We start from the raw sequence: 15,346 nt of genomic DNA on the forward strand, positions 1-15,346 counted from the left end.
ATCCACCTTGCTGCTGGTTGTCTTCTTTCCTTCAACCTATCCCAGAATTATGGACTTCTCAGGGGAGCTGGGTTTTTGCATAATGTGTTCGAAGTATTATAGTTTGAGCCTGGTCATTTGCGCTGCGAGTGAAAATTCTGGATTGATTTGTTCTATGATCCATTTGTTGGTTTTCCTCACTGTCCATGGTACCCTCAAAAGTCTTCTCCAGCACCAAAGTTCAAAAGCATCAATACTTTTTCTATCTTGCTTCTTTGAAGTCCAGCTTTTGCATCCATAGAGTGTCACAGGAAAAACAATTGTTCAAACGATTCTAATCTTTGTAGGTATAGACATGTCATGGCATCTAAATATCTTTTCTAAGGCCTTCATTGAAACCCTACCAAGTGCTCATCTGTGGAGTATTTCTTGACTTCTGGATCCTATACTGTTGGTGGTCGATCCTAAAAGGCAGAAGCTATTCACCACTTCAGTGTCTTGATTATCCATACCTCCCACTCTATCTACAGGCTTGAAGTCACTCTGATGGGCATAAACAGCTTCTATGTCCGCAGATTCTCCTCTTTCCAATGGCAGAAAACAGCATTACAACATATTCATTTGCACGTGCAGAGCTGTTCCCTCTATAAATGAGGTCATCTAATGTAGGAAGGGCTTTGTGTCCACTCTGGAGCTCCCACAGCAACAAGGAATCTCTGGATCAGAGAATTTCTCTGGAGTTATTTCAGTGAGGTAAAGTGAATGAGGAAATGCTCAATTCCTATGATGGCTGCTGCTTTCTTATGTGTGGATAGATCTTACCAGCTTGGTGTAGCACTGAAATAACATGGGGCAGGCAAGTTATGTGAGAAGTTTTCATCTCAGTGCTGCTGAGATGCTCAGGAGATACATCACTGACATCGTCACTTATGTGACATCTCACGTAATCTGTCCCACAGAAGTGGCACCCACACTGCACTAGTAACATATCAGCCTCATAGGGACTACTCCAGAGAATTCATCTGATTCCCAGCTGCACATAAATGCAACTTACCTCACCTCTACATCCATCACCAGGTCAGACACTTCACAGCGTTACACTAGGCATTTGTGTGAAATGCATTTTGCATTTCGTTTTGAGCTCAAAATGAAACACAAAATGCCCGAAACATTTTGTCGAAACAGTGGTTGAGCTGGCCGTTCTGATGAAATAGACTCGAAATGTTTCAAGTTGTTCCCATAGGGAACAATGGGGAGATCAAAACACCCTATTCCCCCCTGGGTAGTTCCTAGGGAGACCAAAGTGGGTTAGGTGGTTGGGCATAATTGGTGCTACCTACCACTCAACCTGCAAAAGAAATGGGCAAGAGGGCAATTTTTAAAAAAATTACTTCCCCCCCCACAACCCCCATAGGATCCTATGGGGCTTTGGGGGAAAGGTTAAAAAATTGTTTTAAATCACCCACTTTCCTATTTCTTTTACAGATGGACAGCAGGTAGCACCCATGATGCCCTGCCACACAACCCACTTTGGTGACTCTAGGAGTTACCCATGGGGAACAATGGGGTGTTTTGGGTTCCCCATTGTTCCCTATGGCCCAAACAGTTTGAGTTTGGCATTGAAATTTCCATTATATTTTGCGATCCTGCCTTGAAAAACACTGCAGAAGCACACAGAAAAAGGGAATCTGTCTCTCCCAACACAGAACATTGCCAGCCACTCAACCTCAAAGAGTCTCAAGGCCAGACATCAAGCTCATCACAGCAACTACCAAGAAATAACACACAGAGAGGTGCCACATTTCTTGCCACAACACTATCTTACAAACAAATTAAACCACAACTCAAGGAAGGCAGGCACCCAAGTTCTGCCTTTGTCAATCTGAGATCCAGCAAAACTACCAGATAGTTATAGCAGCAACAGCACAGCATATTATACTCAGCTCTGAGAAAAAAGAAAGCCATAAAATCAAACCTTTCTTGATTCCTTCCTCCTTTCCTGATGTATCCTCTTCAAGAACTATATGTGTTCTATCTTGCTCCTAGTCCCTTTACATTTTGAAATTTCCTCCAAAAATGTTTCTCCTCCCTCTTGCCACCCTCAGCCAATGGGGGCATAGTTGCCCATGATGATACTGGATTTGTAGGATAACAAGCCAACCAAGGAGCAAGGAGATCACAAGCCAATCATAAACCAGTGCCAGAAAACCAATGAGCAAGGGGAAAACAGGCCTCCAAGATGGTGCTCAAAACACTCAAAACATTTTGATTGAAACAGAGTCGTTCTGTTTTGAGCTTGAAATGGCCCGTTTCGAATTTGAAACGTTTTGCACCCCAGTTTAAAACACATATATACAGAACACTTCACAAAGAAAAGACAGATGGATACTAATAGGTTTTCTGTACAGGAGTTGTTGTAGAACAGAAGAAATAAACAGATTAAGTCAACAAGTATTTCAGAAAGATCATCCAAGAGATGAAACGCCACAGAGGAGGAACTTCTCAGCTTCCCAATGGTTCTGTTGAACACACACCAAGCATTATAAAGCTCCAAAGAGAAGGCAACCTCCAAACAATGGTGGAAGTCAGTAGAAGTGGAAGTGAATTCCAGAAAAATATATCAATACTGAACTTATGAATATCATACATGCATATTCATCACGATGACTTACAAATGTGTGTGAAACATCACAGATCTAAGACCAAGAACCTAAAATATCATCTCACTTGACAAAAGCAAAATTTTTCCTTTGGAGTCAATTCACACAATCAACTGCCAATCATCAAATGCTGACTAATCAAGTAATGTGCACACAAATGTGAACCAGTCTTTAAGTGTTACCAGCAAAAGATTATAGATGTTCGGGAAGAATATGCAATTCCCTTTCATCAGTGCTACCAAAATCCCCCCTAGTACTATAAAGGCCCAGAGAAAGCTGCCCATGATGCCAGGGGACCCATTAGAATCCTGTTCTCCAGCCCCTCAACCTCTTTTTCTTGATGTCAGTCTCTTGAGTTTCCATGTTTTCTCTTCACATGGCAGCTTTCCCAGCTGCTTAAGGAGTCAGCCACAGCCTAAACCGTAGCAACAGCAACATCTCAAAGGGATCTCTTGGGAGTCACATTGCCCAATTCAAATCCCATAGGTGCAAGTACTCCATTCAGACTGGAAGCCATGCCTCTGATTAGGATATCCTGCTTCCACTCCCAGATATGTGGCAGCAGACTGGAGCTACCCCAGTGAAAAGGGGGAGACATGCTGCATATGTTAAAATGCACTTTTGTCTTTACACTTTCTTCATATATCCCAGAACTGCACTCTGTCATTCAAAACAGGTTTCAAGGTTGAGCCCTAGAGCAAATTAAACTCTCTTTTTGTACGCATAAAAATTAAAACTATATTTAAATTAAACTGTCTCTCGTTCATGTGCCACCATGTAAGTCCTCTGTGAGCAGTTTCCTGCTGAATCTGGGTGCTTGTTCACACATGCAAGCCCATCACCTGTACAACCATAATATTTAGTTAAATAGCCAGTTGGTCCAAGTGGCTACCTAGCTAATTAATGAACATCGATCTCCCTTTCCTACAACAACCATGGAACAGAATGGATCGGAAATTGATCCAGCATCATCGTCCACTTAATCCAAACTCTTCCTCCTTTTGCTGTAAATCTAGTCACCCAAGAATGACTAGATTGATACAACAGACTATATCCAAGCCATGTCAACTGCGTCACATGGTTGCCAGGGAGCATGCAAAGTCAGATAATCCATTTTTAGGGCATGTCCACATACAAGTTTCAAAAGCTCCAAGTCTGTCACTTTTGAATGTGAGAAGCAGCATCTTGGAAAGCGGAAAGTGCCAAGTTGTATGGGAGGGGAAGCATGTGGCTGGCAGAGATTAGGTGAATGATGTGAGAGTCTGAAATCTGAGTGTCTAAGCTATTTTCTGTAACTGAGGCGATGTTGCTGGGTGATCATCTGAATCCATTCTGTGTCTCTCATTAAGGCAATAGGTCCTCTGGTGGATTGTCATCTTCCCCGAGCATAGAGAAGATTCTCTGAGAAACTTCAAGAAATGTGAAAACACAGCAAACCTAATGGTAATACAGAATGAAAGTCTTATTTCAGGGGGCAGGTTCTGGGTAGTTTTAAAAACTGCTCCAAATCTGCCAGTCCTCAAACCTTTCTTTCATATCATAGTTCCGTGCAGGGAAAGCAAAGGGATGATGCCACACATGTAGACATATTTCAAGAAGGCTTTCTAGAGCAGTTGCTCAAGAATGAGGCAATGTCACCCTCGCACCAGACCCTACTCATCTAGAGCAACTGCTTACAGGAGGAGAGCTGGTCTTGTGGTAGCAAGCATGACTTGTCCCCTTAGCTAAGCAGGGTCCATCCTGGTTGCATATGAATGGGAGACTAGAAGTGTGAACACTGTAAGGTATTCCCCTTAGGGGATGGAGCCGCTCTGGGAAGAGCAGAAGGTTTCAAGTTCCTTGATAGGGCTGAGAAAGATTCCTGCCTGCAACCTTGGAGAAGCTGCTGCCAGTCTGTGAAGACAATACTAAGCTAGATAGACGACTGGTCTGACTCAGTATATGGCAGCTTCCTATGTTCCTATGTACCAGCTTTTAAGAGGTCCCTTCCAGCTCTAAAATTCTATAGGGTACCAGATTTTTGCAATGAGCAGGGTTCTCCCTTCCAGCATTACAATTCTATAATTCTAGTCTGAGTGGGCAACCTCTGCCAGACTTTTCGTGTCAGATTAAAGGGTGCACACCTAACTATTTATACAACCATCACATCAATCTTATAGTGCACACCAACATTATGGGGTACAGCTGATATATGAAGTAGGGGTGTGCACGGAACCGCCACACTGCGGTCCAGCACTGGGGTGGGGGGTAGCTTTAAGAGCGGTGGGAGGGTTTACTTACCCCTCCCGCCGCTTTCCCGCTCTGGCGCTGTAAAGTTACGAGTAATTTGGGGCAGCAGGATACCTCCCTGCCGCCCCTTCCCCGATGTTGCTCTAAAAAAACCTCCCAGTAGTCCTTTGTGTCTCTGACGTGCACGCGCGCAAAGGACTACTGGGAGTTTTTTTTAGAGCAACATCGGGGAAGGGGCGGCAGGGAGGTATCCTGCCGCCCCAATTACTCGTAACTTTACGGTGCCAGAGTGGGAAAGCAGCGGGAGGGGTAAGTAAACCCTCCCGCCGCTCTTAAAGCTACCCCACCCCCAAACTGAACCACCCAGGTCCGGACCGGTCCGGAGGCCTTTTCAATGGCCTCCGGACCGGTCCGGGCCCATCCCTAATATGAAGGGGCACTCTTTATGCTGACACATTGGTTTCTTTTGATGTGAAAGTCCAATGTAAGTATAAGTATTAAACAAACTTTCATTCCCATAACATTTACAGAACATTGGGGTGGGGGGAGGGTAAGAATGGGGAGAAAATAATGATTAAAATTTACCTTTAACAAAAACATAAATTGAGTTGTTCAAGCCCTCTCTGTTTCTGCATGTGTATGTTCCTGTGTCTCTTGCTTTTGCATTCTTTATGTAAAATTCCTTTTTTTCAAAGGTTTTTGATTGTGCTGATGGGTCTGTGTTCTGAAAATCCCAGATCACCAGGTCATTGTCACTACATAACAGCTTTAATTCTTGGTTATTATCCACAACCAAATAAGATTTTGCTGGAGTAATAAATGGTTTTTTGCCTCCTGCCAAAAAATAAAATAAAATTTGGTGATTAGTATTTTGTTCATCTCTATTTTTATTATTTTAAAATCATACTATATATGATTACATAAGTTTAAGTGCGAATGTTAAAAATGACTAAAATGATGACAGTATTATTAATTGCATCGCTGCTAACCTTTCTTGATTGGTATGCTATTTTTGTTCAGTTGACCCTTCTAAATTGTTAGAAATTCAGCAACATATTGCAGACATGGCCTTATCTCAAGAGACATTTAAAAAACATCAATCTGAGCTTTAATTCTATGCATCTTTGTTGACGGTTTCCCGTTCTACAACCAAAGTCATATATAGCCACTTGGGGATTGAAGGCCCTTCATTCATAAAATGCTTTGATGTGAACAACAGAAAAGTACTACATCTCCCACAAGGCTTTTCACTCTCATGACAGTAACAAAGAATAAACCCAGCTTTCCAGCTTCATCTTCTGGTATGTGGCTGGGAAAGGAGGTCAGGCCAGGTGGGGGTGAAGGTTTGCTCTCTGGCTTAGTAACAGCCCCTTTGAGCTCTTCACACTCAACCAAAAAGAGCTTATTTGAGAGCCCTGTAGGAGGACTGCCTAATTCTACATTTCTGTAATTAAGGACCCCACAAGTCCCATCCACAATGTGCAACACACATACTATCGGTGTAACTGTACGCATGTATAGATCTGTACACATGTACAATTATTCACACATTACAGTTAATGCACATACAGTAGGTCATTTCCTATTTGTACCTTGCATCTGAGAGACTTGTATCCAGGTTCAATTTTAAAGTAAACATATGTAGAGTCATTCATAACACACGTACATATGTACAGACCCCTATACACATGGCATGTACAACATAATGTCTATAGGGCTAGACAGTAGCTCCAATCAAGAAAATATAAGCAATGGTTAAATCCCAGTGAAATCAAAAAGTTTTGTTGTAACTAACTTGTTCAGATTTGAGTTCTAGCAGCTGGGTTCAACGACTGCATAATCACAGTTAACTTACACAAAGGGCCGATTTAGACGATATGTTTTCGATCAGCCCACCTCACATGATAAGGACATATGCACAATATAAATACACATGTCCTTCCCCCACTATTGATGTGCCAAGGCACCATTTCTCAATCATACTATAAATGTTTAAGTTCCTACATACACTAGAAATCTCAAATAGTGCTTGTTGTGTGTGTAGAGGGGTGGTTCAAATAAACCAGGGCTGTACAATTTTGGCCCTCCAGCTCTTGTTGGACTACAACTCCCATCACCCCCAGCCACAGTGGCAGGGAGAATGGGAGTTGTAGGACAACAACTGCAGGAGGGCCAAAGTTGTGCAGCCGTGAGATAAACCATATCCCCACGTAGTTAAGGAATGGTGCCCCAAGAGGAGGGAAGGTCGTGCATATACACATCCTGGTGGCATGAGGAGGCTGGCTGGAGTATTGGCCAAACGAATACTGGTTTGTATTGTCCAAACAAATACTGCTTTGTCCAAACCAAAGGTCTGTTCACTGCAGATGGCTGTTAATAAGCGAAAAGAAAACTGGAAACTGGTTTAAGTCTGGCCAATGCATATTTTACAGTTTGTTTTACATATGTGGCCACAGAATAAGGCCATGTTTCCCAGAAGCTATATCCACTTACCATCACAACCCCAGCTGTGTGAATCATGATCCAGTTATTTCATGCTTACTACGTTTAGCAATAGCAATAGCAATAGCACTTACATTTATATACCGCTCTATAGCCGGAGCTCTCTAAGCGGTTTACAATGATTTTAGCATATTGCCCCCAACATTCTGGGTATTCATTTTACCGACCTCGGAAGGATGGAAGGCTGAGTCAACCTTGAGCCCCTGGTCAGGATCGAACATGTAACCTTCTGGTTACAGGGCGGCAGTTTTACCACTGCGCCACCAGGGGCTCGTTTACCAGTTGATGCTTGGACAGAAATGAGCAACAGCTCAAGTTCAGCTAGATCTGGTTCATAGTATGCTCATCTGATGCCCACAGTAATAACATATCAATTAATTATTTCTTTTAAAAGTAGATTTTTCTTGCTATTAGGGACAATGTGACCAGCTTAGTCTGCAAATGAGGTTTACAAAGATTGTAGCACAGTCTCAAATGTACTTATCTCATAACATTAGTGTACTTCTAAGAGCCAATGGATTAAGAAGATGTCAGGTAAACACTCCAGTTACTAAGAAATCCGAAGAAAGTGAAACAGAATAACATAAAGAGGGAAGGTCAGACTCTCAAGAGAGCCTAATCAACATAATCAATAGAGACCCAACCACATTAAAAAGAAAAGAGGGAGCGTTGTATATTGGATAGCATTTTGGATTTGAATGGAGACTTGAGTTTGAGCTAAGGAGACCATGAAGCTCAGTGGACCCCCCATATCATTCAAAATACACCGCTCTAATGGTAAATCCCAAAGAGGACTACTTGCACCATTCTCACTCTCCCCCCACCCCACCCTCGGCCAATTTGAGAGGCACAATGCTTTGCACTAGGTGACCTTGGGTCCATTTTTCAGCTCAATCAACCCCATGAGTAGTCACAAGGATAAAAGAATGACCAAAAACAACCCTACAAACCTAAAACAACTTAATAAAACCCCCACAAATCTGATTACTCTGGAAGATGGTGTGTGTGTGTGTGTGTGTGTATGTATGAAGCCTGTGACACCAAAGATCGAAAAATATTTATCATTTCTTTATATTCTGCACTCTGTATTTCTATACACAGTATAGTAATAAAGCAGCATATACACATATGGAAAGGCAATCCATAATAGATGGGGGTGGGGCTGCACAAGACACATACGCTTTTCTTAAGACCTGTGCAAGCTTTGACCCACCAAGCTGAATGCAGCCCACCAGCCTTGTATCATGACCTGACAGGTGTTTGGCAGTTCCCTTGTTTTTGCAGTCCTATTTTTAATTATGTTTATATCTATATCCCATCCTTTGTCCTAGGACCCCAGAGTGGTTAACAAAAGAAAAAAATTCAATAAAAAATAAAAACAAGATAAACCAATAACTATCAATTTTTTTTAAAATGTAGCTAAAAATTTAAAAAGAGCACGGACAGCTCATTGGCCAAAAGCCTGAATAAAGGGCAGCGTTCACTCTCCTCCTGAAGGCTGGGAGACAGGGAACCATATCATATGGAAGTCTGAAGTTTGGGGGCAGGCGAGCCACCTTCCTTAAATGTAGCCCCTTGGATGCCGCATCAGTCAGTAGGAAGAACAGACACCTCAGAATTACAGCTAATGTAAAATGGAGCTGTCGAGCTTTTACTTGGAATTGGTCGCAGGGAGCATATATTACTTGTGCTGTAGGAGCTTCACTGGGTGTTATTCTGGACTTAATTCAAAGCGTTGGTTTTGATCATTAAAACCCTAAGTGAACTGAGCCCCATGAATCTCTGAGAACAACTGCTCCCATATGATCCTTTCCACCTAAAATCAGCTGATGAAGCCTTGTTCCAAGTGCTTCCCCAAGATTATGGTTAGGGTGGTGGTTACACAGAGCAGGAGCTCTGCTGCAGTAGCACTGTAATAGTCTCACTGCTTCCTTTGTGAAATCTGCCCATCATTGGGCAAGTTTGGACAATTGTCTGCCAGCACTCACAGTCAGGATGGAGATGCACTGAGAGTGCACCTGCTCTGACATCACTGCAGGACTTCCCAACATGGTGTCAGGGCATCCTTGAATTGCACAGGGAAACATTAATCTGAATCGCCCCCTACATGCACTCTAAAATCCAGGTTGAATGAATGCCCCTCCCCCAATTAAAAAATGCTAGACAGTGTGTTGGGATGTCCTGCAGTGACATCAGGGGAGCCTCTCAGTGGTCCTCTTCATGACTGTGTGTGTCAGCAGATGATCACCCGAAGCAGCCCATTTATTTCTGGAGAGCCTGAAAAAGATAACAAAGATGTTCCTCTTCTATTTGGTAATTATTCTGCTGTTAGTTTATACTGTTATTCTATTATGTGGTCTTATTGTGCACGATTACTGCTTTATAACCTTTGGATATTTACGTGTAAAGTGCCTTAGGAATGATATAGGAATATAAATAAAGGCAGAGAGATTAGCATATAGATATTTGCAAAGTCATTTGTCAATCCATTTTTATAGTGATCCTACTCCATATAGGTTCAATACCATATTCAGATCAGTTATGCTAAAAAGAAAAAGGAGCATGTGTAAGACCAATCAACCATCTAGCTTAATACCATCTACTATGAGTGGCAGCTCACCTAGACCTAGGCAAAAGACTTCCCCAGCTCTGTGACATGGCCACATTTATTAAAATATAATATAATATAATATAATATAATATAATATAATATAATATAATATAATATAATATAATATAATATAATATAATATAATATAATATATTTGTATACCACCCAAAATGCAAGTCTCTGGGCAGTTTACAACAAAACAATAAAAACAGCAAATAAAGAAGTTAAAACATTACAATTTAAAATTTAAGAACAATTTAAACAGTATCTAATTAAAAGCCTGGGTGAACAAATGTGTCTTGACTGCCTTTTTAAAAGCTGTAAGAGATGTAAGTCCTACTTTAAGTTGTAAAAGTTGTAAGTCTGCTTTAATCAGAAGTAGAACCTGTGCCTTTATACACACAAAACATCAGGTCTCCCACACATGACTGAACAGAATATCAATCAATCAATCTTTATTACAGTCTTTGACCAGCATAAAGTAGATTACATTAGTGCAGCATTAAAATGGCATTAAAACAGGCTATGCCTGGAACTGTGAGTATAGAGGCTAAAAGCTTTACACTGTTATACAGCTACTGTTAGACTATGGTGAGCTATCTTAAAACTGCAGCTAAAAATGGGTAAAATTAGTGTAAAAAGTATAAAATGGGTTAGTCTATAAAGCTGTAAAACTATAAAATGCTATCTAACTATAAAAGAGCCTTCCCTATGCACCCACCCAGAGCCTTTGGATGGCTAGAAATGTAAATAAATAAATAAATAAATAAATAAAGCAAGCTACATAAAATGCTAAAACTAAACAGAGACCACACACTGTGTCGAGCTTGCTTAAATCTTGCTGCCTGTTAGGACCCGACAAATTTTACATGCTGCTATGCAGAACTTGGCAACATTATCTGTGATAACAGGATTAGAGTCAGAGAGTAGGAGAGAGATGTAGACTTGAGGACTTTATTAATAGTGGAAGGATGAGGGTGTTACAAGTGGCTCTGTGGAATGGGCAGTAGAGGAGGACATGCTCTGTTGTTTCAACTTGTCCAGAATTGCAGGGGCACAGGTGTTCCGACAAGGGGGGGGTGTCTTCCTGTATCTGCCTTCTAGCACAGCTGAACAGAGGGCACCACAACAGGCCAGGGTCTAGGCCCTTCTGTGTTTGGGGGCTTACAGCTGCATGAGGTATACAGTGGGAGATGTGATGTATCTTAGCTTTTCATTGATGGGGAAGGTTGGGATCCTGCCTAATTTGGTACTCTATGCCCATTGTGTGTTGTTTGCTGAGTGTTTTTGCCTGTTTGTAGCCCACGGGGAGTAAGAGGGGAGGGGAGAGTCCCAGGGATGACATTTTTGTCAGAAGTGTCCATTTCCAATTGGACTGGGAGTTGTCCTGTAGTGTTAGGGGGGCAGACCCAGTGGAATGAGAGATAATCTTAACCAATAGTTGAGCATGGCCATCCAAACTCTGGCCTTCACTTTCACCAGACCTACCTCTAGTTGCAGGCTAGCGTTATATACACACCGTGGTACTTGGATAGCTGTTTTTAGGAATTTGGACTCGACAAGCTCCAGTGGGGCAAAGTTGGAGAAGGGGGCCAAACATAGATGAGTTGCACCAGCAGCTTGGATTCAAACAGTTTAAGGGCTGCAGGTTTGTAGTGGCCTCCTCTTGACAGAAGGAATTTCAGAATGGCAGCAGCGCTCCTCTGTGCGCTTTGGGCAGTGTGAGAGCCATGAACCTGGTGCCAGAGGCATGAGACCTCCTTGATTTTGTGCCTGTTTATGTTCCAGTTTTTGTCTTGGGTCTCTTATAGGGCTGTGCATGGAACCAAGAGGGGATGGCTCAGTGGCGGGGGGTGTGTGTTGCACTTTAAGGGCTAGATGGATTTGGGTGCACTTACCCCCGCTCTCCACTTTCCCCCCACCGCTGCTCAGTATTTGCAAAGTCCTATGGGGCAGCAGCATACCTCCCTGCCACCCAATTTGCTCCCTGGCCAGAAGTGGCCGGAAGTAGCTGGCGCATGTGTGCACTCCGGGTGCGTGCGCGCACATGCCACACTCATGCACGTTGGGCGAGCTCGTGTGGCGTGCACACACCAGCTACTTCCGGCCACTTCCAGCCAGGGAGCAGATGGGGAGGCAGGGAGGTACGCTGCCGCTCGGTATGACTTTGCAAATACCGAGTGCTGGTGGGGAGGAAAGCAGAGGGAGGGGTAAATGCACCCTCCCCCCTTACTCCCCCCTTCGAACATCAAACCTCCCAGTGTTCGAACCTGTTCGGAGGTCCGTAAAAGGGCCTCCAAACAGTTTTGTGTACACGCTCGTCTCTTAGCGAAGGCCATGATTTTAATTTTGTGATCGTTGATTTCCAGCTGGTCTTCCTTACAGTACTGGGCAAGGGCCCTCAGAGCTCTTCATGAGGGTCCTAGAGAGAATTGTTACATCATCTGCAAACAACAGCGTAGGGATGTGTCTGTGCGAACTTGGAGTGTGTGTGTGTCAAAATCTGATTTACTGAGGTGACCCACCATGGCGTTAATGTAGAAGTTAAACAGGAGTGGGGCAAGAATACAGCCTTCTTTGATGCCCTTACAGGTTGGCCCCCAGGATCAATTGTGCACAAGCTCCTGCTCCTCTGAGATAAGCTCAAATGAGACTGGCTTGGATCCAGAGCAGCACAAGTAGGAAGTGCAACTGCCCAAATTTTTCTGATTCTCCCCTATCACTGCAGTTCTGGAGGACCCCCTACTTTAAAAAGTGGCGTTTTAGGGGGTATAGGGAGTGGAAGCAGGGAGGAGAAGGGTGGGAGTGAATGCAGAGTAGTTGAATGCTACAATTACATTCAAGCCACAGGTACAGGGGTGTAGCAAGGTTGTAGTGGGCCCAGAGACAAGATTTTAAAATGCACCCCCCGCCCCACTGAAGCTCAGCTGAAGCTTGACTTCAGAAGTAAAGAAATCTTAAATGAGGCTGAATAGTGGTAACAAAAAGCATAGCAAAGTGTGTGTGTGTGTGTGTATACACACACATACTGTACATATATATAAAGGTTTTGTAAATTGTGGACAATGCAAGACATTTGATGGTACTAGAGAAAGACATGCTGTTCTGGTAGCTCCAGGACTTAACACTCACATCAGTTTCAGAGGATGAATACAACTGAAGGAAGCCCGGGTGGGAGTGTGGCGGGGGGAGTCAGTCATGTGACCTGCCTCTGGGGGGCCCCCAAGGCAGTTAGCCCCCAGACAACTGTCTCCCCTTGCCCAATTATAGTTATGCCCCTGCACAGTTACAGATAAAGTACAGAAAAGTGGCTGTCAAGCAAATACCCCCACAACTCGTGAGAATTTTGGCCCACATCGTGGCCAAAAATGCAAACTGTACGACAACGCTATATATACAAATGTGCTGATAAATATATCAGCTGACAGCCTGACACTGCACACATGCAGCCAAAGAAAGCACGTATGTGGTAGCTGCGGTCCCGCTTCAGCAGCACAGACACTTGCATGTGTAAGGAACGGCCTTTGCTGATTTCCCCTTGCCCCAGAAGCGCTTTGCACATCCCACAGATATGTCCTGGAGGTCTGTGAGAGAAGGGGAGGATAGCTAAAATGGCCCTTCGCCCTCAGCAAGTGCCAGCACTGCTGAAGCAGGAATGTAACCCTTCCACATGTGCTTCCTTTGGCTGCGCATCCCAGTCAGGATGTCAATTACTGTGCAACTGTTATAATATTCAAGAGAATAGGCAGCCTTAACAGATAATTACATCTTTGTCTCAATACTGGTACAATAATTGTATCGGAAAAATATAAGGTAATGAAATATAAATAATGGGGGTGCAATCCTGTATGTTGCTTAAATGGTATGGAACTCAAGAGAACTTGAATGCGTATATACTTGCATGCTGTGTTGCAGCCTTAGTGATCAATCGCGGCACGTCTTACTAGGCTTCCACTTATGAAACTCCAGCACCAAAAAGAAAAGAGAAGGCTATGTGACTGAGTAAGAAAAAATAACACACCCACCACACCATTGTGTGCCAGATGTTCTCTTAAACTCAGGAGCCATTTTCTGCCACAAACCTAAGTGATATCAGTTCCTTGCCCTCTCAGACGTACTGTGCATCCTTAGCCAAGAGGTAGTTAGCTGTTTAAACCACTTGCGAGAGCAACTCCTGCTCTCTGATTGTAGTTATTACCATTGCTACACTAACAGCAATAACTGCGATCATAGTATTTACATGACTGAATTGTGTCCCTTGAGTTTATGAGCCCCCTCTCACCCTGCAACTTAACACTGTCATCTTGTGCTTTGCAGGAGAAAACCACCTGTGCTGCATTCTGCTGTGCTCTCACACATGACTAGCCAAGGACAATGTTATCAGAGGGGATCATCACCTGCATTTCCATTAAAGTCAAGGAGCAGTTTTTGAAAAGACCAAGTCTCTCCTTACATTCTCACTGCAAATCTCTGTATCAGAGGACCAGGGAAAACAGCAGCAACAACCACAATACCTTTTTTCACTGTTTACAGTAGCATATACCTTGCAAAGTTTTCACAAACAAGCTTCCTTCCTTCCTTCAGAATCAAGTACTGTTGCCACAATTAAATACAACTGACATCATAGGCTAGCAAGCCTTATTAAAACAGGTCAATTATCCTTCACAATTGCAGTTCCTGAGCTAGCTATCCCAAGGTTTTTGCAGATCAATAGTGGTTTCTTTGGAAACTCTTAAGCAGAGGGAAGATAAAGAGACAGGATTAACAAGGGCTCTGTTGTTTACCAAAAGGCATGTTCACACCATCTGTGAAGTTAATGTGATAATGATAATCTCTCTCTCTTTTAACATTAATCCCTTTATCTTTCAAACTCTGAAGAGCAAGAAGCCAAAATGTGATGGGCTGAGGGAAAACAACTGGGGGTTGCCTTGAGAGTACAGATTTGAAAAAATAAAATAAAATAATGGTGACAGCATTACTAAAACTATTGACCACACACATAGTGTAGCCAATGTGGCCACCTGGAACTTCTCAAGAAGCAGAGGTGAAAGTGGAGGCAGGCAGGAAGAGGGAAGTGGTGGCTAGGTGGCAGGAATGACACAAAACAGCTGTGGCAGGGGCAAGAAAAAGGAGGAGTGAGGGGAGGGGAGGACAGGAGGTGGAGACCCTAACTTGGGCAGATAAATGAAAGAAATGATTCAATGGGAAAGGACTGCATCTGAGGCGATAACTTCCAAAGGAACAGCTATGTTCATCTGTTGCAGCAAAAACAGCAAAGTGTCCTGTGGTAGTAAATATAGAAGGTGGCCACAAGAGCACAAGAAGTTCCAGTCCTTGTCTACTATGGCTATTTAAATCCTTACCA

General features: G+C 43.1%; 1 protein-coding gene across 2 annotated transcripts in view; it reads right to left on the bottom strand.

The window, feature by feature from the left end:
• The window catches only part of KIT (KIT proto-oncogene, receptor tyrosine kinase), a 97,287-nt gene that overhangs the window by 48,948 nt on the left and 32,993 nt on the right, over window positions 1–15,346 (bottom strand). Inside the window, exon 2 of one of the 2 annotated variants that reach the window (XM_053258497.1) lies at window positions 5,454–5,702. The exons of the other annotated variant lie outside the window; for it this stretch is intronic. Within the exon in view, the coding sequence (XP_053114472.1) occupies window positions 5,454–5,702 (249 nt within the window). The remainder of the gene's footprint in view (window positions 1–5,453; window positions 5,703–15,346) is intronic. 2 annotated transcript variants of the gene reach the window in all.

The sequence above is a fragment of the Hemicordylus capensis genome, chromosome 5 (assembly GCF_027244095.1).
Source record: "Hemicordylus capensis ecotype Gifberg chromosome 5, rHemCap1.1.pri, whole genome shotgun sequence".
NCBI lineage: Eukaryota > Metazoa > Chordata > Lepidosauria > Squamata > Cordylidae > Hemicordylus > Hemicordylus capensis.